Source organism: Apis mellifera, linkage group LG13 (genome assembly GCF_003254395.2).
Source record: "Apis mellifera strain DH4 linkage group LG13, Amel_HAv3.1, whole genome shotgun sequence".
NCBI lineage: Eukaryota > Metazoa > Arthropoda > Insecta > Hymenoptera > Apidae > Apis > Apis mellifera.
In genome coordinates this window covers 3,319,503-3,340,000 of record NC_037650.1, presented here as the reverse complement: position 1 = coordinate 3,340,000, position 20,498 = coordinate 3,319,503, and the positions used below count along the sequence as shown (strand labels likewise).

At 44.2% G+C, this 20,498-nt stretch overlaps 1 protein-coding gene and 1 non-coding gene across 16 annotated transcripts in view; both read left to right on the top strand.

Moving 5' to 3' along the window:
* The window catches only part of Br-c (broad-complex), a 58,758-nt gene that overhangs the window by 17,708 nt on the left and 20,552 nt on the right, over positions 1-20,498 (top strand). For 5 of the 15 annotated variants that reach the window (XM_006558460.3, XM_006558461.3, XM_006558459.3 and 2 more), the window contains 5 exons: positions 1,655-1,856; positions 2,064-2,255; positions 2,849-3,440; positions 3,744-3,803; positions 12,083-14,970. In XM_006558460.3, coding sequence (XP_006558523.1) covers positions 1,671-1,856; positions 2,064-2,255; positions 2,849-3,440; positions 3,744-3,803; positions 12,083-12,858 — 1,806 coding nt within the window. In that variant the 5' untranslated portion in view covers positions 1,655-1,670 and the 3' untranslated portion in view covers positions 12,859-14,970. 15 annotated transcript variants of the gene reach the window in all.
* Mir3782 (microRNA 3782) lies at positions 12,638-12,772 on the top strand. The gene has a single exon (NR_039480.1). It is a non-coding gene; the product is annotated as a microRNA 3782 (primary transcript).

The window sequence follows — 20,498 nt, the reverse complement described above, 5'->3', positions numbered from 1 at the left end:
AAATCGGCGATCATTAATTCCATTTTATATATCGAAAGCTTTTGTCGTGGCGTGCACCACACACACACGTACACACACACACACACACACACGGCGTAACGAGCGCGGGCAACGAGCACTGTAAATTTGTTTTAAGATCTTTCTTTTCTTTTTTCTTTTTTTTTTTTTTTCCTTTTTTTTTTTTTATCATTTTGCTAAGATAACACTATCAGCATACATTTAATGCTTGCGCTTTTATAAGTGGCGGAGAGAATTATTTAATCGTATGTTCTGGCTTCACTCCAGCCTGCCGACCTAATTTTCTTGCTACGGTGCAAATAAAAATAAAAATATATATAAATGAGAAAAAGGAGTAAGAAAGAAAGAAAGAAAGAAGGAAGGATGGAAGGAAGGGAAGAAGAGAGAAAGAAAACGAGAAAGAAAAAGAAAAGGAAAAAGTAGCGTAATCCTTCTCGCTTCTATTTTTACGCCCCTCCCCTCCTGCTCGTCCTCCCTCCCTCCATGCACTCTTCAATTTTCTCACTCTCTTTCTCTTTCCTCGCACTTCTCTCGCGCTGCTAAAGAAGCGCGGACTATAATATTTCTCTTATTCTTATCCGCGCCTTATTCTTTCGCACGACGATTTCGAAAACGATTTACATTACATACATTTCGTACAATTTCTCGTAAGACACGCGTGCTCCCTTCTCTTTCTTCTTCCACCGTAAAAAATATCGCGATATCCCCGAGAAATCCGTCGTTTCGGATACGAATATTCCAAGTGTACGCGTTTCTTTCTCCTCCCTCCTCCTCCTTTGTCCCCTCCCCGGGGAAATATTCTTATTCCCGTCACGAATTAACGGCATATTGTTGGACGCAGGGCACGGGCGCATATATCTGTGCCGGTCCACCTTGCCCCTAATAAGCGAATCTCCGTATTAATTCGCGAGTTACATAAGTTCCTCTCTCTCTCTCTCTCTCTCTCTCCCGGTGAGAAGCGTAAGAGAAATTAACATCTGTTCTAATGCCACACCTAACACGGTAAACACGGTTTGGTTTGATTGGTTAAAGAAGAAAGGCCGAGGAAAGGAGCAATTATATAATCTTGGCCCGTTCTTTTTCTTTTTCTTCTCTTTTTTTCCCCCTCCCCCGCGGACGGACGGGCGAAATATCTCCTTTCCCTCCGCCTCTCTCTTCCCCGCGCTCGCGATGATCACGCTACGTTCGAGAGTAACGAGATCGAGATCGATCCGCCCTCGATCGCGTTGCATGCGTCGCGTTGCAACGATGCTCTTTCCTCTTTCTTCCTCTCCTCTCTTTTTCTCGAATTTCGAAAGCGAGTTTTATCGAAAATTTATCCATCCCGCGGTTCATCACGCGTGCAACTAGAAAATTTCTGTATTTCTCGAATTCCGTCGAAACACGGCCGGTGCGGATTTTGAAAAAGCACGCGTTTGCGGTGCTCGTCTCTCTCTCTCTATATCTATATCTTTCTCTCCTTTCGAGCCGTCGTCGAAAAAAAAAGTTGCTTTCCGAAAAGTTTTTCCGTTTCTTTTTTCGTTCTCGTTTTCTTTCCTCCTTTCTTCTCAATTCACCTGTGCGTGTGATAAGATAAGTGTCAAGTTTCCACCTGTTTGAACTGTGTAGCGAACCTGTTTCTCTTTTCTGATTGTAGGTGAATAGATATAACGATGGTAGATACGCAACACTTTTGTCTGCGATGGAACAATTACCAAAGCAGTATAACGTCGGCATTTGAGAACTTGAGGGACGATGAGGATTTTGTGGACGTCACATTGGCCTGCGATGGCAGAAGCCTCAAAGCGCACCGCGTCGTACTTTCCGCTTGCAGCCCCTATTTTAGAGAATTGCTCAAGGTAAGGCAACGCCCTCCCCCTTTCTTTCTCATCACCCAACCCTCTCCCTCCCTCGCGCGTCCCCCTCCTTGGACGCACATTCAATACACACACATATATATATATATACATATATATAGGATAGGATCTATCGAGTGCAACGTCAACGTTTAAACTGTATCGCGAGAAAAATGTCTCTTCTTTCCCCCCTTGCTTCCCCTTTTGCAGAGCACACCGTGTAAACACCCGGTGATAGTACTTCAGGACGTAGCGTTCAGCGACTTGCACGCATTGGTCGAGTTCATCTATCACGGGGAGGTGAACGTGCATCAGCGTTCCCTTAGCAGTTTTTTGAAGACTGCCGAAGTCCTCAGGGTATCGGGGCTTACGCAACAGGCAGACCAAACGGACAGGGACGAGGTAAGCCGAGGTTTCTTCGATCAATCTCTCTCTCTCTTTCTCTCTCTCTCTTTCTCTCTCTCTCTGTCCCTCTTGCTCCTCCTCCTCCTTCGTGCCCGCGATAAGCAGAATATACGGGAAAATTCATAAAACGGGCATCGCGTCACCTGCAATGGTAATGGTAATTAATTATCGGCGAGCAAGCCAAATTGATTACGCACGTTATCACGTCCGATACGTGGACGTGACTTTCAACAGTGAAGAGAAGAGAAGAGTTTACCCTTATCTCGGTGCACAATGTGTATCCATCTTGATTCCAATCCATAATTGTCATAGGTCAAGCAAACAAAGATAACCGGCCCGCGGTGGTTACAAATAGAAAGCCAGAGCAATCGTAATCGTGGTCTCGAGGGCATGCGCGGTATTGACGGACGATATATGCATACACACCATTATTTTATTTTCTTCATCGAGGAATCTCTTTACTCTTTCTTACTCGTTCGTTTCTTTCCCGATGCTTGCCTGATCGCACCCCCCTCTCTCTCTCTCTCTTTCTCTCCCTCTTTTCTTTCTTTCTTTCTTTCTTTCTTTCCTGGTTCCGTTCACTGTTACAGCTGTCCCACGTGCGCGCGTTGGCCGCCGGCGGGAATCACCTTCCTTTCCACGAGAAATTGGAGGAGAGTTTTCCCAGGGGTGGCTCGCCACCGACGCCTGTCACCCCGACACCGACCACCGTGCAGCAATTGTTGCGCAGAGCGCAGATACGCAGGAACGAGAGACGGACGCCCGATCCCCACGATGAGACGGCGAAGAAGCCGAGGGTGCTGTCGCCTCCGCTCAACAACAACGACGCTACGCCCACCGATTTCTCGATGGGGGTGAAGAACAACCACGTGTCGAGCAAGGTGGAGGGGAACGGGGTCCACGAGGAGAACAGCCCCCTCGAGGACAATATCAAGTGCGAGCCGTTGGAGCTGACAGGTGGCAACAGCGGTAACGCGGCGGGGAACAACGAGGACTCGTCGGATTCCGGCGCGGCGGCGTCCGATCGGCCGCCCGCGTCGGCGAGCAGTAACGAGCACGAGGCCGAGTCCGAGCACACGTCCACCCCCAATTTTTTGTCCGAGACGAAAATCTTCCCGCCCACGCCGGGAAGCTTTAATTTCAGTATGGCGGCGCTGGCCACGGAGCATACACCGTTGTCAGGTACGTGGACAATTACCCGCCCGGGACACAGGCCTGTACGCATTTGACCAATTTTTCGTTTGACCGGTTTTTTTCTTTTCACGATTGTTCGCGCGCTTCTCTCTTTCCATCCATCGTCTTTCGTCGCGCACTTCCTTCTCTCTCTTCCTTCCTTCCTTCCTTCCTCTTTCTCTCTGTGTCTCTTTCTCTCCGCTTCTTTTTCTTTTCGAGTTTTTAAGTTTAAGAGTTTAATTGCGATGTTGCGTACAGGCCGTTGTTCGATCGTTGTCGCGAGAGAACGTTCGTTGCTACGTGTGACGATAGTGAAATTTCCAGGAATGGGCCACGGGTTGCAACCACCGGACTTGGCAGGAACTTCGCAAGGTAAGAATTAAGCCTTACTTACTTACTTACTTACTTACTTACTTACTTACTCGCTCACTCACTTACTTACTTACTTACTTACTTCCTACCTGGCTCTGCCCTGTAATGTAAAATCATTAGAATCAACGAGATCGAGGAACTCGAGGGAACACGAGTTGGAACACAACCCCCGCCCCTCTCCCCCTGTGTATATATATGTATACTTGTTCTATATATGCGCGTTCTCGTGATTATTTGAACGAGTTTTTTTACCGATTTCCGATTTGTTGATCGGGGGATGTTGACTTGAACAAGCTTGATTTCTTTTGATTTTTCACCAAAAAAAAAAAAAAAAAGAAAAAAAGAAAAAAAAGGGCAAACTCTTCTTCTATGCTGTGTTCCATTATATTATATTACATTACATGTCTCTTGTATCGATCGCATCACGGTCGATCACATCGTGGCCCGCAATTGCCCGCGGTGTGGCGGTGTTCGCTCTTGAATTAAAAAAAAAAAAAAAAAAAAAAAAAAAAGGAAAGGAAAGGAAAAAAAAGTAACTAAAAAAAAAAAAAAGGAAAAAAGAAGGACTTGTGCAGTTATATCAAACACTAACAAAAAAATCATATAAAATATTGTATAAGAATATAGGTATATACCATATATATATATTGCATACATACATACATACATACACACATATTTTATATATATATATATATTTATTTATTTTTTTTTTATTTGGTTGCGGTGAAAGAGCATTACTTGTCTGCTTGGACGATTAAAAACCTCTTCTAATTAAGCATGCGTTTACAAAAAAATCATCGATATCATCATTTATGAAAATACCATTTATTCGAATTCGCCTTGCATACACATTTCATTCGAATGTCATAACAACTCGTTCGAGCGATTATCAATCGCGGATCGATCGTTCGCGATTCGACTGGAATGAATTTATCTGCTGATCCATCGGATCTTCCTCTTTCGTGATCGCGAATTTCTTGGCGCAAAATGGAAAGGAAAAGAACATACACGCGTATATGTACACACACACACGTATACAGAGGAATCGCGGAATCGATCGATATCGTTTTATAGATAGATATATATACTCGCTCGTCGTGTAACTGCGGATAACTGGCGGGCAAAGAAGAAAGGAATACAGCGGATACGTTCGTTCCTTCGAAGTCGTCGAATTCGATCCGATTCATTCTAATTGGCACAAAGCGATGAATGCAATCATCACTGTTTGGCATCACTGTACAAAGTATCTGCCGCAAAAAAAAAAAAAAAATCTCCACAAATCTCACGGTCTCTGATGGAAAAGAGGAAAAGAAAAAAAAAAAAAAAAGAAAAATCGAAAAAGAACCCCTTGGAAAATGATCGAGGAATATTAATTATAATAAAAAAAAAAAAAAAAAAAGAACGAAACGAACGAAAGACGTAGGGAAAGAAAGCGCAGAAGAAGTGAGACGACAGTGAAACGACAGCAGAAGTGACAGACTGTCGTTCTCCTTGTTGTCTGATAAATACCTGATAATGATAAATTGTCTCCGCCGAGTATTTTACAAAAATGAAAAGGAATTTATTTTAAAAAACGCTTCTTAAAATTTCTCCGAGTCGCGTCAAGTGTCGTTTTTCTTTTTTTTTTTTTTGATCGACGATTGATCCCTCGTTTAAAACTCCACGTTTCATATACGTGCCGTATATATTGTCCAATTCGTCGTTTTTTTCTTTTTTTTTTTTTTTCTTCTTCTTTTAAGTTTTTTATATCAGTGCTGTCGTCCCGTTTAACGTTTGGTAACGGAAAACACGCCGCTACCGCGATATCGCCGATACGGCCAGCATTACGATATTGCTTATAATTTTATATACCATTTATATATATATATATATATATATACATATACGTAAAAAATACAGCGAAACGATCGACGCATCGATTTTTATTTAAATGTATATATGTATATATATACATATATTTCCTTTTTATTATAATTTTGTACAAGACGTAATCAATAATCGATTACAATCGATCACCGTATTTTAATTGTGCGTAAAATTTACAATTTATAAAAAAAAAAAAGAAGAAGTTTTGACACGAGACATTTTTGCAGCCCGCTCGTTTCCAATTACGAAAGAGGATGTGATAGGTCGTTGTTTTGTCACGCTTTTTTTCCTTTTTTTTACGTTTTTATTCGAACGACATTTGACCCCGGTACGACGTGCGTGTACCATATGGTAAAATTATATTCCGGTATATCTCTCGACTTATTCTTTTTCTTCTTCTTTCTCTTTCTCTTTCTCTTTTTCTTTCTTTCTCCTCTCGTTTTTCGAACGAGAAGAATTTCCTCGCTCTTTTTCTCTTTTTTTATTATTCGTAACTCGTGCGTTCGTATGTTCACATTCGGGGGTGGCGCAACGCGCGCATCGGGAGAAAAAAGGGGGCGAGAGGGAGGGAGAGGAGGAAAGAAGGGTTAAACGCTCGCTTAATAAACGATAAACGATTTCGAAGTTTCGACTTTGTATATGTTTGGGATTATACGGCGCGTACGTACGCGCTCGTGTTTCGATTGTACGGTCTTGTTTGGATTCGGCGTACCGTAGGGCGAATACAATACAATAGGCTTTCACTTTTCTTTCGTTCGTCGATCCGTGCGGACGCGTATCGCACGATTTTGCGAATATAATTTTTACGCGTTTTTTTATCGCGATTATCACTCGAGAGTCCTCCGTGCGGTAATAGGATTCCTCCAGTGGACAAAAAAAATATAAAAAATCTCGGGGATTCGAGAAAGGAAATTCGTGTCGTGTTTTCTCTTATTTTTTTTTTTTTTTCCGATCGAGACGTAAGTGGACCGGGCGTTTCTTTTTTACTTTTTTTTCTTTTCTTCTCTTCTTAACAAACGCGCCCTGGTAGTAAGTAAGATCGTTAAGTAAATTCAGGTGCGGCCAATCGTCGCCTCCTCCTCCTCCGATTTAATATTTGAACGGCTGGCTTATACTAGGTTAGTACTGAAAAAGTTATCAGGGGCCGTCGATAAGGCCGCAGATGTTATCCGCGAAATTCAAGGTCCCTCTATCTCTCTGACGAACGTGGCCAACTAAACATTGGCCAAACTAAAAATACCACGACCTTGGTACGCCACTCACGTTCTTTACGGCGCGCTGCGAATCATTAGACGCATTAAATTATACTTGTCCGCGAAACTGTTCGTCCCGCAGCCTAATTCGCTGTATTCTCTGTCTGCTCCTCCCTCCTCCTCCTCCTCCTCCTCCTTCTCCTCTTTCTCCACCGTCACCCTCCCCCTCCTTTTCTTTTCGAAAAAGTCGTCGCCTCTCTCCCTCTCCCTCTCTCTCTCTCTCTCTCTGTCTCTGTCTTCTCTTTACGCATGGTAGGTTTCCTCCATTCGTGCGAGAGCGAGGAAACAGCAGGAGGACGGTTACGGTCGGCGTGCGAAAATAGACGGGTAATGCTCGAGTAGAGACGGCCATTAAAAACGATACTCATCATTCTTGACCGTGAAAATTATACTCGGTTGGGAAAGAAGAAGAAGAGGAAAGAAAAAAAAAAGAAGAGGAGAAAAAAAAGAAAAGAAAAAAAGCGCCTGGCCAGGGACACCTCCTCTAATCGGTCATTTGCAGCGAACGACCGTTTGTTTTTTCGCATTTTTATCTCGGCCAAGAGATTCCTCGACGAAGCTCTTGCGCTCGTCTCCTATCTATCGCGGTCGCGCGCGCGTTTGCTCGCTCGCGATTTTTTTTCTCTCTTCTCTCTCTCTGTCTCTTTTCTTTCGGATCCAACCAACTGCAACGACGCGATTTTGGCAAGGTTTCAGACGTCGAACAGGCGACGTAGGGAGATAGGATTGCAGGGTCGTCGGTCGGTCCCGCGAAACTTTCCGCCTTAACCGTTTCGTTAAAATTAAAGCTAAAGGCGCGAGTAGATTTTCGATTCTCCCTCTCTTTTCCTTCTATTCTCTGTCTAGTTAGTAGTGGTGGGCTGTTCGATCGGGATGATATTTTTCTATTGGGAAAGAAGGCCGTCCCGTACGTCGAGTACTCGAGACGATAATGATAGTGACGATAGTGAGGTTTAATAGTGGTGATTTTATCGGGAAAAGAGCAAGGTCTAGAAGTCTCTCTTCTCGTAGATTTAATTTAGAAAGCTCGTTATCGTTCGATATACGCCGATAAAGTGAAATTTTATTCTTGTCAATAAATAGCACGCTCCGCCCGTTCTTTAATCATCTCTGATTCGTAATGGCCGGTTACGTAAAAAACAATCGTGCCAGATAGAAAGTACAACGTACGACCACTTGTCGCAACGATCGGGGGGCCTTAGAGCGCACGAGTTTCTTTGTTCCTTCGCTCTCCTCTCTCTCTCTCTCCCTTTCTCTCTCTCTCTCTCTCTCTCTCGGTTTAATATCTTTTTATTCCGACGGAGCCGGCTGCGAGCATATGGCAGTCTGCGGTATTTCTCTAGACAGATTCGTTCTTGGCGTCGAAAGAGAGAGAGAGAGAGAGAGAGGAAAGAAAAAAATGTTGGAACGAAATTTGCTCGAATTTTCTGTAATATCTTTTTTCTATTCGAGAATTTGTCTTTAGGAATACGCGAATTTTTCTATATATATATATATATATATACATCTATATATATATATATATATAAAAAAAGAGAGAGAGGAAATTGCGCGAAAACAATGAAAATTATACGGTCGATCGTGTCGTTAACCTTTCACATTTGCTTCGGTTGTTTACCGAAAAAAAACGAGACGATGAATTTCGCACCGTGACATTTGAAATTAAAATAATTGTACGTGTGCGTGATCGATGCGTTTACTTTTTCAAGGAGGATCGGTTGCATAGAGGCGGGAGCCGAGGGAGAGGGAGGGGGGAGGAAGAAAGATGCGTTTATCGCGGTCTAATTTTAAATCTATTCATCCCGCTCCCCTTCCCGCCCTCCCCCCTCCCCTTTGCCCGCGTTTCACTCGCCGGTTTCGATGTCATTATCGCAAAGAGAGGAGAAATTCTTTCCCCGGGCCTAGATATTCTTAGCCTACACCGTTTCCCGCTCGGCCACTAAAATTGTTTAAAAAACCCGATACCGTGCGCGCGAGGTGTCGGCGGCGGGCGGGACAGTGGCAACCGTCGCGATTCCCTTTTCTCTTTCTCCTCCCTCTCTCCCTCTCTCTCTCTCTCCTCCTTTATTTCCTCTCGTTCTCTGCTCTTTTCCGCGAACGCCTGCATCCGCGGTAACCTGTTGTAAAACCCGGCCGCATAAAAATAGCGGGTGCCGGGCTCTGGAGTCGAGCACTTTATCCTCTTTCTCTGTCTCTTTGTATCAGGGAGAACCGTTGTAGCGCATCGAGCAAATATTTATTTCACGGGACGTATTTCCCAGCGCGGTGGACATACCGCGCTCCGCCCCTTCCCCGCTTCTTTCTCCCTCTCACCCCCGTTCTATCTTTCTTTTTTCTCTCTTCTTTTTTTCTTTTTTCTTTTCTACTTTAACCGAGCCGACCGAATTTTTGCGAGAGAGCGCGTTCCACGACGCGATTACGGGAAGGGAAGGGAAATTCCTAGTCTCTCTGGTCCTAGGATTTATTTCTTTTTTTCATTTTCTTTCTTTTTCCCTTCTCGTGTTGGACGACGAGTAGGATTCGAAGGATGGCGATTTTTCGGGCGGAGGAAACGGTTCGGAGTCGAAAAAAAATTAGGAGAGAAGAAATTCGGAGGGTTACGTAATGGGCTCGCTAATGGCCCCGTGTTTGCGAAACACGGAATTCATGCTGCCATCTGTCGACGTTGTCGATTCCGATGGTGTGTGCAAAAGTGTCTGCCTCTTGCTTACGTGACGTCCGCGAGTCCTCCTTGCATACGTCTATTTACTCGATACTTACTCATCTCGCTCGTTCCCTCTCTCTCTTTCTCTCTTTCTTTCTCTCTCCTCCGTCGGCCCTCTCCTTCCTGCCCCCTTCCCTCCACCACCGTGCCGCCGTCCCTCTCGTTTCGGTAGCCAACGATCCGTGCGTTGGCAATTTACTTTGGGCCGCGTACGCGGCGCCTCCCAAGGCCAAACGAAAGTTCGCTCTGAACCAAATCCGATGGAATTTTTTATCTGTAGTATGTACTTATCGGGGACGCCCAGGTCTAGCTGCTTGTTTTCGCCTTGTGCTATTATCGATGATGAACTTGAGGTGACCTCGAAAACTGCGCAACAGTGAGCGCGGGTGTGACGGAGACGAGAATATGACGGGACGAAAGAGCGAGACAAGGGAAGGGGGGCTAGGAACGCGCGAGGGAGGGGCAGGAGAGCGAAAGAGAGAGGGGCGTTTACACTTTCGCTCTATATCGTTCGCCGTCGTCGCTCCATCTCTCTCTCTCTCCTTTTTTTCTTCTCTTTTCCTCTCCTCTCCTCTCCTCTTTTTCTCTTTTCTTTCAACTTTCCAAAACGATATGCCGCCTCTTCCGACAAATTTCACCCGTCCCGATCTTTCCATACCTCGGTTGCATTCCCTTCTGTTCTTTTCTTTCGCTTTTCGAATCGCGAGATCGATTCGAACGCGCCGAGGTTGTTCGTGAGAGGTGTTACGTAAGAGGAGAGGCGAAGGACCGGTTACGATCGGCGATCGGAGGTCGCGTTAAAAATTAGTCGAGGGAGGGAGGGAGGAGGATTGGAAATTTGGACGAGAAACTTGTTTACGTATCGCGTCGAATCGCGATCTCCGTGAGGAGGCGTCTCGTAACACGGTTCGAGACAAGGTGAAGGTCTCTCTACTTGGTTGCGGTGCTTAATTCATTGAGACATTTTAGTTTCGAGCATCGCCGCCAGTCTCCACCAGCGCGCGTGCACCGATCTCTCTCTCTCTCTCTCTCTCTCTCTCCGCGAACGAATTCGTTCCTCCTCCCCTCCTCCGTTTTTTTCCTCTTATCGCGACCGATTAACGCGATTCGACGTATCATAAAAAAGAGAGAGAGAGAGGAAGAAAAAAAGAAGAAGAAGAAAGCATAGTCGTCGTCGTCGTCGTCACGCGCTCTCCAAAGGCCGTCGTCGTTGCACTCGTAGATTCGTTGCATCTCGAACTAGAGAGATCTGTACCCGAATCTCTAATAAACGTTTCGATTCGGTTAATTGGGGAAAGAAGGGGGAGTATATGCTTTATATCCTTTCTCTCTCTCTCTCTTTATCTCGTTTCAGAAACGATTCCTCCCCGTGAACGGCTAAATACACACGATCCAATATCCGGGGAAGACTTATCGTTTGATCGCGGTGATTTCGCGAAACGCGCAACCGCATCGAATGGAAAAAGGGCCGTGGTCGGAGGGGAGGGTAGTTCTTGGTTGCGTCCTCCTCGCTTCTTCCGCCCCCACCACTGTCCACGTAACTCTTTCAAAAGTTCGTAAGACTCGCGTAACCAATCCGGAAGCTACTTAGATTTTTCTCTCCCCGCCGATCCCCTCGGCCCTATCCTCCTCCACCCTTCTCTCTCACTCTCTCTCTCTCTTTCTCCTCTTTACAACCCCTTGGCCCTCCCTTAGTCGTGCTCTCTCTCTCTCTGTCTTTCTCTCTCTCTCTCTCTCGGTTTCATAGTCGCGGTGGTAGCGAGCTATCGATCGCCGTGGCTCTCCGCTTAGAGTCAACATCAGTCATAATACAGCGCAACGGCATACGGGGGTTATTAAGAATAATACGCATCCTAGGTATATATCCCCTTCCCGGCACCACGGAAAAACGGGGGAAGGAGCGTCGTACGTGGGGGGGTTCGGTTGCTAAGGTAACCGGCTGGATAAAATCCCGCAAAGAAGAAGCATCGCCGTTATGCCGTTCCCGCTCTTGCTCCTCTTGCTCCTTACTCCTTGCTCCTTACTCTTACCCGCCGTTGCTCTCTCGTTGTTGTATCGACATCTCATACTCGCGGACGTTGTACCGGCTTTTACGAGACGATGAATGTACACTCGCCCTATCTCTTCCCTCTTAGCCCACCTTTCAACCCCTATACTCCTTTCCGCCCCTATTCTCCTCTCCTCTCCTCTTCTCTTCTCCGTCTTTTCGCCCGCGATTCTTCTCTCCTTTTAACGGGCGATGCGCGACGATTAACGACGCGCCCGTTATCCATTTAACCGAAGCCTTTCCCCTCTCCTCTCTCTCATTCGAATTCACGTTGCCTTTCTTCCGACGCCGAGACCAAGACCACCGCGAGATCCTCCCCCGAGATGAGATCGGTGCCGCGGCCGACACGGGTTTAAATCCGGCGTGAACATCTCGATGGACTCAGCCCCCTCCTCTTTGGTTGCAGACCGGGAGGTCGCCGAGGAGGACGGGGGTTGGCAGTCCCCTACCAACGGAGACGGTCAACGGCAAACCGGCCAATCGAGCCATAGTACGGGAACTAGTCAGTGCGAGATGATGCAGGAGCATCAGCAACACCATCCTGCGGACCTACCCATTATCGATCTCTTAGACGACATTAACGATCAGATGCAGATCGTGCTCAAGTCGGAACCTCTGTCGCCCAAGATAGACGAGCTCGAGTCCTGTTTGCTCACCGAGCAGATCGATCTGCAGTCGGAAACTCGGGACTCGGCCTGCAATAACAATGCCCCAGGTAACGGGCAACAGATGCGCCAGCAGCCCAGGCAACAGCAACAGCAGCAACAGCAACAGCAGCAGCCGAGGACGGTCGCCTCGACGAACGAGAGCGTGCCGTTCGCCGATCTTCGCTGGTTGATGCAAAACGGGAACTCGCAGGCCCCGTCCTCGAAGCACGTCCGTGGCGACGGAAGGGCACAGGCACAGGCCGAGGGTCAGGATCTCAAGTACACGGGCCGCTCGATCAGCGGCACTTACTGTAGCTTTTGCCAGAAGACTTTCTCCCGCGCCTGGTCCCTGCAGAGACATCTGGCGGACACGCATTTTTACGTGCCGCAGTCGCTCTGCTGCGACCAGTGCGGCAGGAGTTACAAGTCGAGGAACAGTCTGGTCAGCCATAAGAGCCAGTATCACGCGAAGAAAGAGCGGAAGGAGCACGAGGAACAGTGCGAGGCGAAGTATTGGCAGACACCGATGGTCTAGTCTTGGATGCGAGCAAGAGGTTCCGCCTTGCCCCGCCCGCGGAGATCCATCCGAAGGAAGAAGAAGGAACGAGCGCAGGGGATTGGCCGAGAAAGCGACGAAGGGACAATCGTTCTAGCCAATTTTATGCGTGATATTATTCGCGAAAGTATATAATTTCCGTTACCGTCGATCCTAGTCCGTTTTTTTCTTTTTTTTTTTTTTTCTTCCTCATGGTACAACAACCGATTTTACCGATTACCTCGAACCACGCCAAAGAGGTCGTTTCACGCGCGACCCTTTCCTCCCAAATAAGTTCCGCCATCTAGTTTCGCGACGGAAGTTGACGAGCGAGCAAATCTTCCCGGCGGCAAAATCGATACCACTCTCCTCCGGTACGACCGTGCTCTTCCTCATCCACCCTAGAGAGCGAGCCAAGGGTAGTAGCTAGCTCGTTCTACCCTTGCGTGCTTTACCCGACGATAAAGTCAACCTTGTTTCCCCGTCGATCAGCGACACCACCCGGTGGTGCAGCACGGATGCATAGTGCGATCTCTCTTTTTCTCTCTTTCCTTGAATCTCTGACTGCACGAACGTATTTTTGCCGACAGAGCTTTTCCTCCCCCGAATATTACCACGTGATCGTACGAATCTGTTTATCCATGCAGGTCGGCAAATACAAATCCCGTCCTATCAGGCGTTTAAAAAGAACAATCTTTCGATACCGTTCACTAGACTAATTTCTCACCCCCTTCCTCCTTATCTTTTTTATCGTTCCGTCCGCTCATATCTCTCTCTCTCTCTCTCTCTCTGTCTGCACCTTTCTCACGCTTGGCTCGATCAATCGGATTTTCCATAACGTTTCGCCGACAAACTTGTGTCGATCTTGTTCGTGCGAGAAGAAGAGGAACGACGTTATATCGCGAGTATATAAGTAATAGTATAGTTAAGGCAAAACGCGCGCAAAGAAAAAAGAAAAAAGAAAAAAAAAAAGAACGTAATTGTTGCTCCATAGCGAATGTCGTTAGAGAATTGAATCGAGAGAAATAAAAGAGAATTCGATGGAATGAAAAATTTGTTGTTTCACTGACAAAATATACCAAAAATATAATGATAATAAAAATATCCGGAACGTAGTCGTTACGATGGGAAAATTTTACGAATTTTATATATATATATATATATATATATATATATATATATAGGCGGAGGGTTCTCGTTTTACGAGTATTATTACGCACGTATGAAAATACACAGAGAGATCAATAATCAAGTGTTTCGCTTCATCGCATCATCCCGTTAGACAAAATATCACTACTCTTGTATATATATATATACATAATATTTATATACACATTTGTATACCACCACAAGAATCTACTCTGCTCTGTCTTGCTGTAAATAATACGCATCGACATGGAATTACATCTCTGGTGCTCTGAAAAAACACTAACGTCATCGCTCACAGAAATCGTTCACTGGAATCTTGGAATTGCTTGCACTCCACTATCGTTAATCGTAAGCGCTAGAAAAGTAATAGAAAAGTAAGAAAAAAAATATAAAAAAAAAAAAAAAAAGAGCATGACGACGAATCACGAATATCGAAATGGTACGGCAGTACGTAGCCTTCCGACACGGAAAAAAGAATAGACCCTTCTGCGATTCCATTCTGTGGCCATTGTCATTAATACGAATCACGACACAAATTTAATGTGAAATTATACGCGTAATATTATCAATTTAAAGATATTGATATTCTTCATGCAGTAAATCGAAAGAACGATCTTCGTGAAATCTTCTTCTCTAATCGTTGCGTAGAATTTTGACGGAACCGTGTGCTTCGAGGAGAGGTTTAGATTATGGAGAAAAGAAAAAGAAAAGAAAGAAAGAAAGAAACAATGACAATGGTGAAAAGAAAACGTAGAAGGGTGATACTTTCTCCCCGGAAAGCGCGCACGCCGTACCACGTATATAAACGTGTGTAACAAAGAAATAATAAAAAAAAACTAATAAGTAATAAAAAGATAAAAAGTAGAGAACGAGCGTACGATGAAGATGCTATATACATACATGATGTGGTAGCACCTGCAAGCATAATTACGTGGTTCCAAAGTAACGCAAAAAAAAAAAAAAGTATATATATATAAAACAAAAAAAAAAAAATAAAAAAAATAAAATAGATAAATAAAAAGACGGTTTGAGCACGGCTTGGTCGGGTGACGGTGCAACTTGTGCGCGACTAATCGAGAAGGGCGCACGATTATTCTCTCTCTCTCTCTCGGCTCGGAAAAAAAAAAATAAATAAATAAATAAAATAAAAAATAAAAAAAGGTGGTAGACGGTGGTGTAAGAGTGAGAAACTGATGAGGAGGATCGGCGGGGCACACGCGATAGCCGTGTGGCTAGGGAGTGGAGAATCTCTAGGGAGTGGAGAATCACCCCCCCCCGCCCGGTTCCTCCTACGTTACGTAGCTACGTTACGCACCTACGTTAACGCCGTACCGACGTTACGTTTTTCGACCTGACTGACGGTTCGGGCGGAAAAAAATAAAACCCCCCAGAAAAAAAAAGTAACCCCTGTGTCTGGTTCTGCCGCCAGGTCCGTTGGCTGGCAGCGGCGCGACCGATGAGTTTCGATGCGAGCCTTGCAACAAAATCCTGACCTCCCTAACGCGGTTGAGGCGGCACATACAGAACGTGCACACCAGGCCCAGCAAGGAACCTATCTGTAACATCTGCAAGCGGGTTTACTCGAGCCTGAACAGCCTGCGGAACCACAAGAGCATCTATCATCGCCAACACAGCAAGAACGAGCAGCAACGGAAGGAGATGGAACAGATGCGCGAACGGGAGAGAGAGCAGAGAGAGCACTCGGACAGAGTTACCTCTCAGCAACAACAGCAACAACAACAACAACAACAACAGGATCAGCAACAGCAACAACAATCGCGAATGGGATAGAAAAGAACGAGACGTCGCGAATGATTTTCGGGAGAGCCCGCGAAACCTTGAAAAAAACCTTCTCTCGTCAATTTTCGGTTTTTTCTCGAGGGAAATTGTTGTCCGAGATTGTTGTAATTAGGAGTTAGGGAGTTAGCTTTTTCTCGAGCGAACATTTCGAACCGGACGACGAGAGATTAAGAAAAGAAAAGAAAAGAAAAGAAAAGAAAAAGATTCGAGTTTGATGATAGTACGTTCGCTCGTTCGTTTCCCGAACGAGTCGTTGAAATGAATCTCTTCTTCATCAGGACGATTAATAATGGAATGATATGATTTCGTATGTTCTCGGTTTCGAGGAAATTTCGAAAATTAGTTAGTTAGTTCAGTCGTGCTATACGAAGATATACTTATTTAACGAGCGATAGGATTATTTCGCGCACGTTTCTCTCCAACGCCAACGCGTTGGCTCGCATTTTTTTTCTTTTTTCTTTTTTTTTTCTTTTTTTTACGTACAACCCCCTCCCAACTGAGAACCGTTAGAAAGAAAGGAACCGCCTGTCTGTCCGTTTGCGGTGAAAGATAAGATGTGATAGTAGATACGATACGATTGTTGTATTATAGTTTTTCTTTTTCTTTTATATTTTCGAGCGGACGTATATATATGTATATATATATATTGGATCGCCATTGGAAGGAATGAGATGCGAGGGAAATGCGAGAGGAAGCGTAAAATGAAAGGTTTTTTTAAGAACCTCGTGGTGCTCGAATCGCGCGGAAATTTAATTAATTTTTCTACTGAGGTTACAAAGAGAAAGATATACGTACATATATATATATATATATATATACACTCACACACACACGCACAATATATATATATATATTGCGTTGAACGTATACTATAAATAAATTAAGTAGGTGCTCGAAATAGAGTAAGAACGATTTTCGAAAATCGTTCGAGACGACGATCAGTTTTTATCCGAACACTGATTTTTCTTCTTCTCGCTTAAACCGTTCCGGAAAAAAGAGGAAAACGTAAAAAAAAAAAAAAAAAAAAAAAAGAAAAGAAAGAAAATAGAAAACGCAAGCGTCCCCCTTTCGATCAATAATTCCTTTCTTCTCGTGTTATTTAAACTTTTTTTAGTTGACGAAGGGTGGTTGTCGAGGGTGTAATAGTTACGGTAGTAGTGGAAAGTCGCAGTACAAAACAGTGAATATATATATATATATATATAATTAATAATAAGTTAATGTAACGTAAGTTTAATGATCTTCGTAAATGTTCTTCGCTTGTCCTCAACGTTGTAAGAACGTTGACGAGGTAACTAGACGCGCGCTCTGTCTGTCTCTCCTTTTTCATCTTTTCCTCGTCTCTCTTTCTCTCTCTCTCTTTCTTTCTGTCTTTCTCTCTGTCTTTCTCTCTCTTTTCCTCTCCCTCTCCCGTCCATCCATCGAAAAGGAGAAGAAGGAATTGGCCGGGAACAAGCAAAACGAACGGCCTTGCACGTTTTGCTCACGCACGATTCTTACCTGTCTCCTTTAACGAAGAGAGCGACGAACGTGACGATCGTAGAGACGCGCGTGGAGGTACCTTTAGTAGTCTCAGCCAAAGGAAAGAAGAAGAAGAAGAAGAAGAAGAAGAAGCAGAAGAAAGGAAAGAAAGAAAGAAAGAAAGAAAAAAAAAGAAAAGAAAGAAAAAAGAGTTACTTACTAAAAAATATGCGTTTCTCGCGGGAAATGGTGCAATGAATTATTTACGAATTATCGTATTGACGCTTCCTCCCTCCTTCCCTCCCTCCTCCCCCTTCCTCCCTCGTTTCACCTCCCTCGTCTGCGTTCGAAATTATTTCGCAAAATTGCAACGGTTATCCTACGGAAATCTACATTTTGGGGATGGGAGCGGGGGGATGTGATCGGGATCCATTCTCCATCTCGGAGAACAATTTTAAAAAATGGAGACAATCAAGGTCGATATGATTAAATTGACGGTTTATTTAAATCGATCTGCTCGATCGATTCCGATCGGCACGAATTTTAACATTAATCTTAATTTATTCGCACGTTCGAAATTCGCGTTCGGTCGTTCGAACGGGTTGCGTTTTTTATTCCCCCCTTCCCTCTCCTCCCTTCCTTTTTTTTTTTAATCGTTTTAATTCGAATAATCATTTTTTTTTTGTTTTTTTTTTAATTACGTTTCTCTAAACATCTCCTCCTATTCTATCGACGACTATCGTAATCGGGAGATCGGATTTTTATCTATGGTTACCTTTTCGTTATACAATTATTATTATTATTATTAATATTATAATTATTATCGATTATTATTATAATTATTATTTTTTTTTCTATTTCTCCTTTGCTTAACGACTTACTTCACGATACCGCGATGCCGAGAACGAAAAAATTGTGATAGATGTCGCGTTTTTCTTTATTCCCCGTGGAAATATCGAGATCGAAAGCGAGCGTGAAAAAAAAAAAAGAACATCGGCTTCGAGCTTCGTATAGATTTAGAATATTCTTCGACGAAGAAGAGAGAGGCCTGTACGTAGAATGTGCATAAATCTGTTCAACGAAACGAAAATAGATTCGCGCCGTGGACACCGAGCGCGCGCGCGCGCGTGTGTGTGTACGTGTCCGTGTAAATAAAAAAAAAAGAAGAGGGGTGGGGGGCAAAAAAAAAAAAAGAAAAAAAAAAGAGTCTTTTATATCTGAATTTATCGATACACGAACGTGTGTAATTACATAAGTACATAGAGAAGTTTATTAATAATAACGTGCACACACACACGCGCATACGCGACACGTGAACTTTCCGTTTCTCTTCTCTTTTTTTAATAATCTCCTGTATCTCGTTGTCCTTTCTCTCTCTCTCTCTGTCTCTGTCTCTCTCTTTCTCTCTCTAATTATTATTATTTTTTTTATCGGGCTTTCGGGGATAGCATACGTCCAATAGTTACTCGCGCACGTATACGCTTATCGTATCCTTGTTTTTTTTTTTTTTTCTCTCGTCACACAACTATGATTAATCAGATTCTCGAACGAATTTATCGTCGACGATCGATTTATCTTTATTACTTTTACATTATGCTGATTATTATTATTATTATTATTACTATTATTATTATTACTATTATTATTATTATTGTTATTATTATTATTAATATTAATATTATTATTATTATTATTGTTATTATTATTATTATTAATATTATTATTATATTGATATTATTCTTACAACTTACCATGATTATTTATATAAATAAAATGTTTCTTTTTGTACGCTGAGAGAGAGCGGCCCCCTGTTATTTTCCACGTATCGGAGAAAGGTGCACGCGGGTAACGTCGTGCCGCTCGTTAACCTTCGCGGTTATTATGCAACCTCTATGCTGCGTTTTGCATTTTCTTTTCTCCTCTGTGTTGGCCGCGTTACACCTCGTTGCCCTGCGTGCGCTTCCGGCCGACCTATATACAACCAAGCGACCATATACCCCACCGTGCACACTACCATATAACCCCCAGACCCCGTGACACGTATATACGCACACCCGTCCGTGGAGCGTCCGTCCTCGAATAGGTACACGCGTTCCACGACGCCTCGGGCCCTCGTTGTCCAATTTTCGTCCGATTTCGCGCACGCCATTTTTCTCTCTCGCGAACACGCGAACACGCTTTCTTCCTCTTCTTTTTTTTTTCTCTCTCTCTCTCTCTCTCCTTTTCTTTTTTACTCGTTTTCTTCCATTTTTACCTCGTTCGTTCATACGTTCGTTCATACGTTTATATATATACATATATATTTGTTTATATTTATTTATTTATTTATTTATTCATCTATTTTTTTTTTGTTTCCCTCTCTCTCCAAAGAAATCACTCTGCGAGGCCTCCGTTGCATTTTCCCCGACGCGACACCTTGTCGCCGCCAACGAGTCAGTCTCATGGTTTCACCTTCGATTGTTTCGCGTATATAGCCGTAAAGAACGTGCAGGAAAGGAATGTTACGAGTGGGAAAGAAATCGCTTCGGAGAATGCAGCGGAGACCTCGGCTCAGTCACTCACTCGGCTCAGGGCCGCGGAGGAACGTGCATGCGCATCGATAAAAAAAAAAAACCATGCCTCGAGATTCGTAAGAGAATCCCGACTTCCGGTGGCGGCGATCCCTCTCGATCGTCGATCGTTAACCATGGTCAATGACAAACCAGAGCCCCCGAGCCACTCTTTCTCTCTACGATAGATTCGTCCGAGAAAAAGAAAAAAAAAGAAAAGAAAAATTCGTCGGAGAATAAGAGAAAAGAAAAGAAAGAGACGAGAAAAGGGAAGAGAAGGAAAAAGAAAAGAAAAGACAAGAGAGAAAAAAGAAAGGGAAAAGAAAAGAAGGAAAAAAGGGAAAGAAAGAAAAAAGAAAGGGATTTCGAGCGGCCGCTTAATTAATAATATATTCTCGTCCGGCCCGGGGGTCGCCATCGGCCCCCCTCGCAACACCGTGGCCAATTGGCGGCCCCTCGATGCATCTTTATTTTCCTCCCCCGTAAAACACCCTCCTCTCCCCTACCACGAATATCCTCGCGCCTTTCCCTCCCTCTCTTCTTCCTCTCCTTCCTCTCCTTCCTTCCTTTCATTCCTATATGATACATTCCTATATGATATACGTATATACACCTGGTCAACGAATTTCCGCATTTAGCCTTTACACATCACGCATCACCACCACCTCAAATCATCTCAAA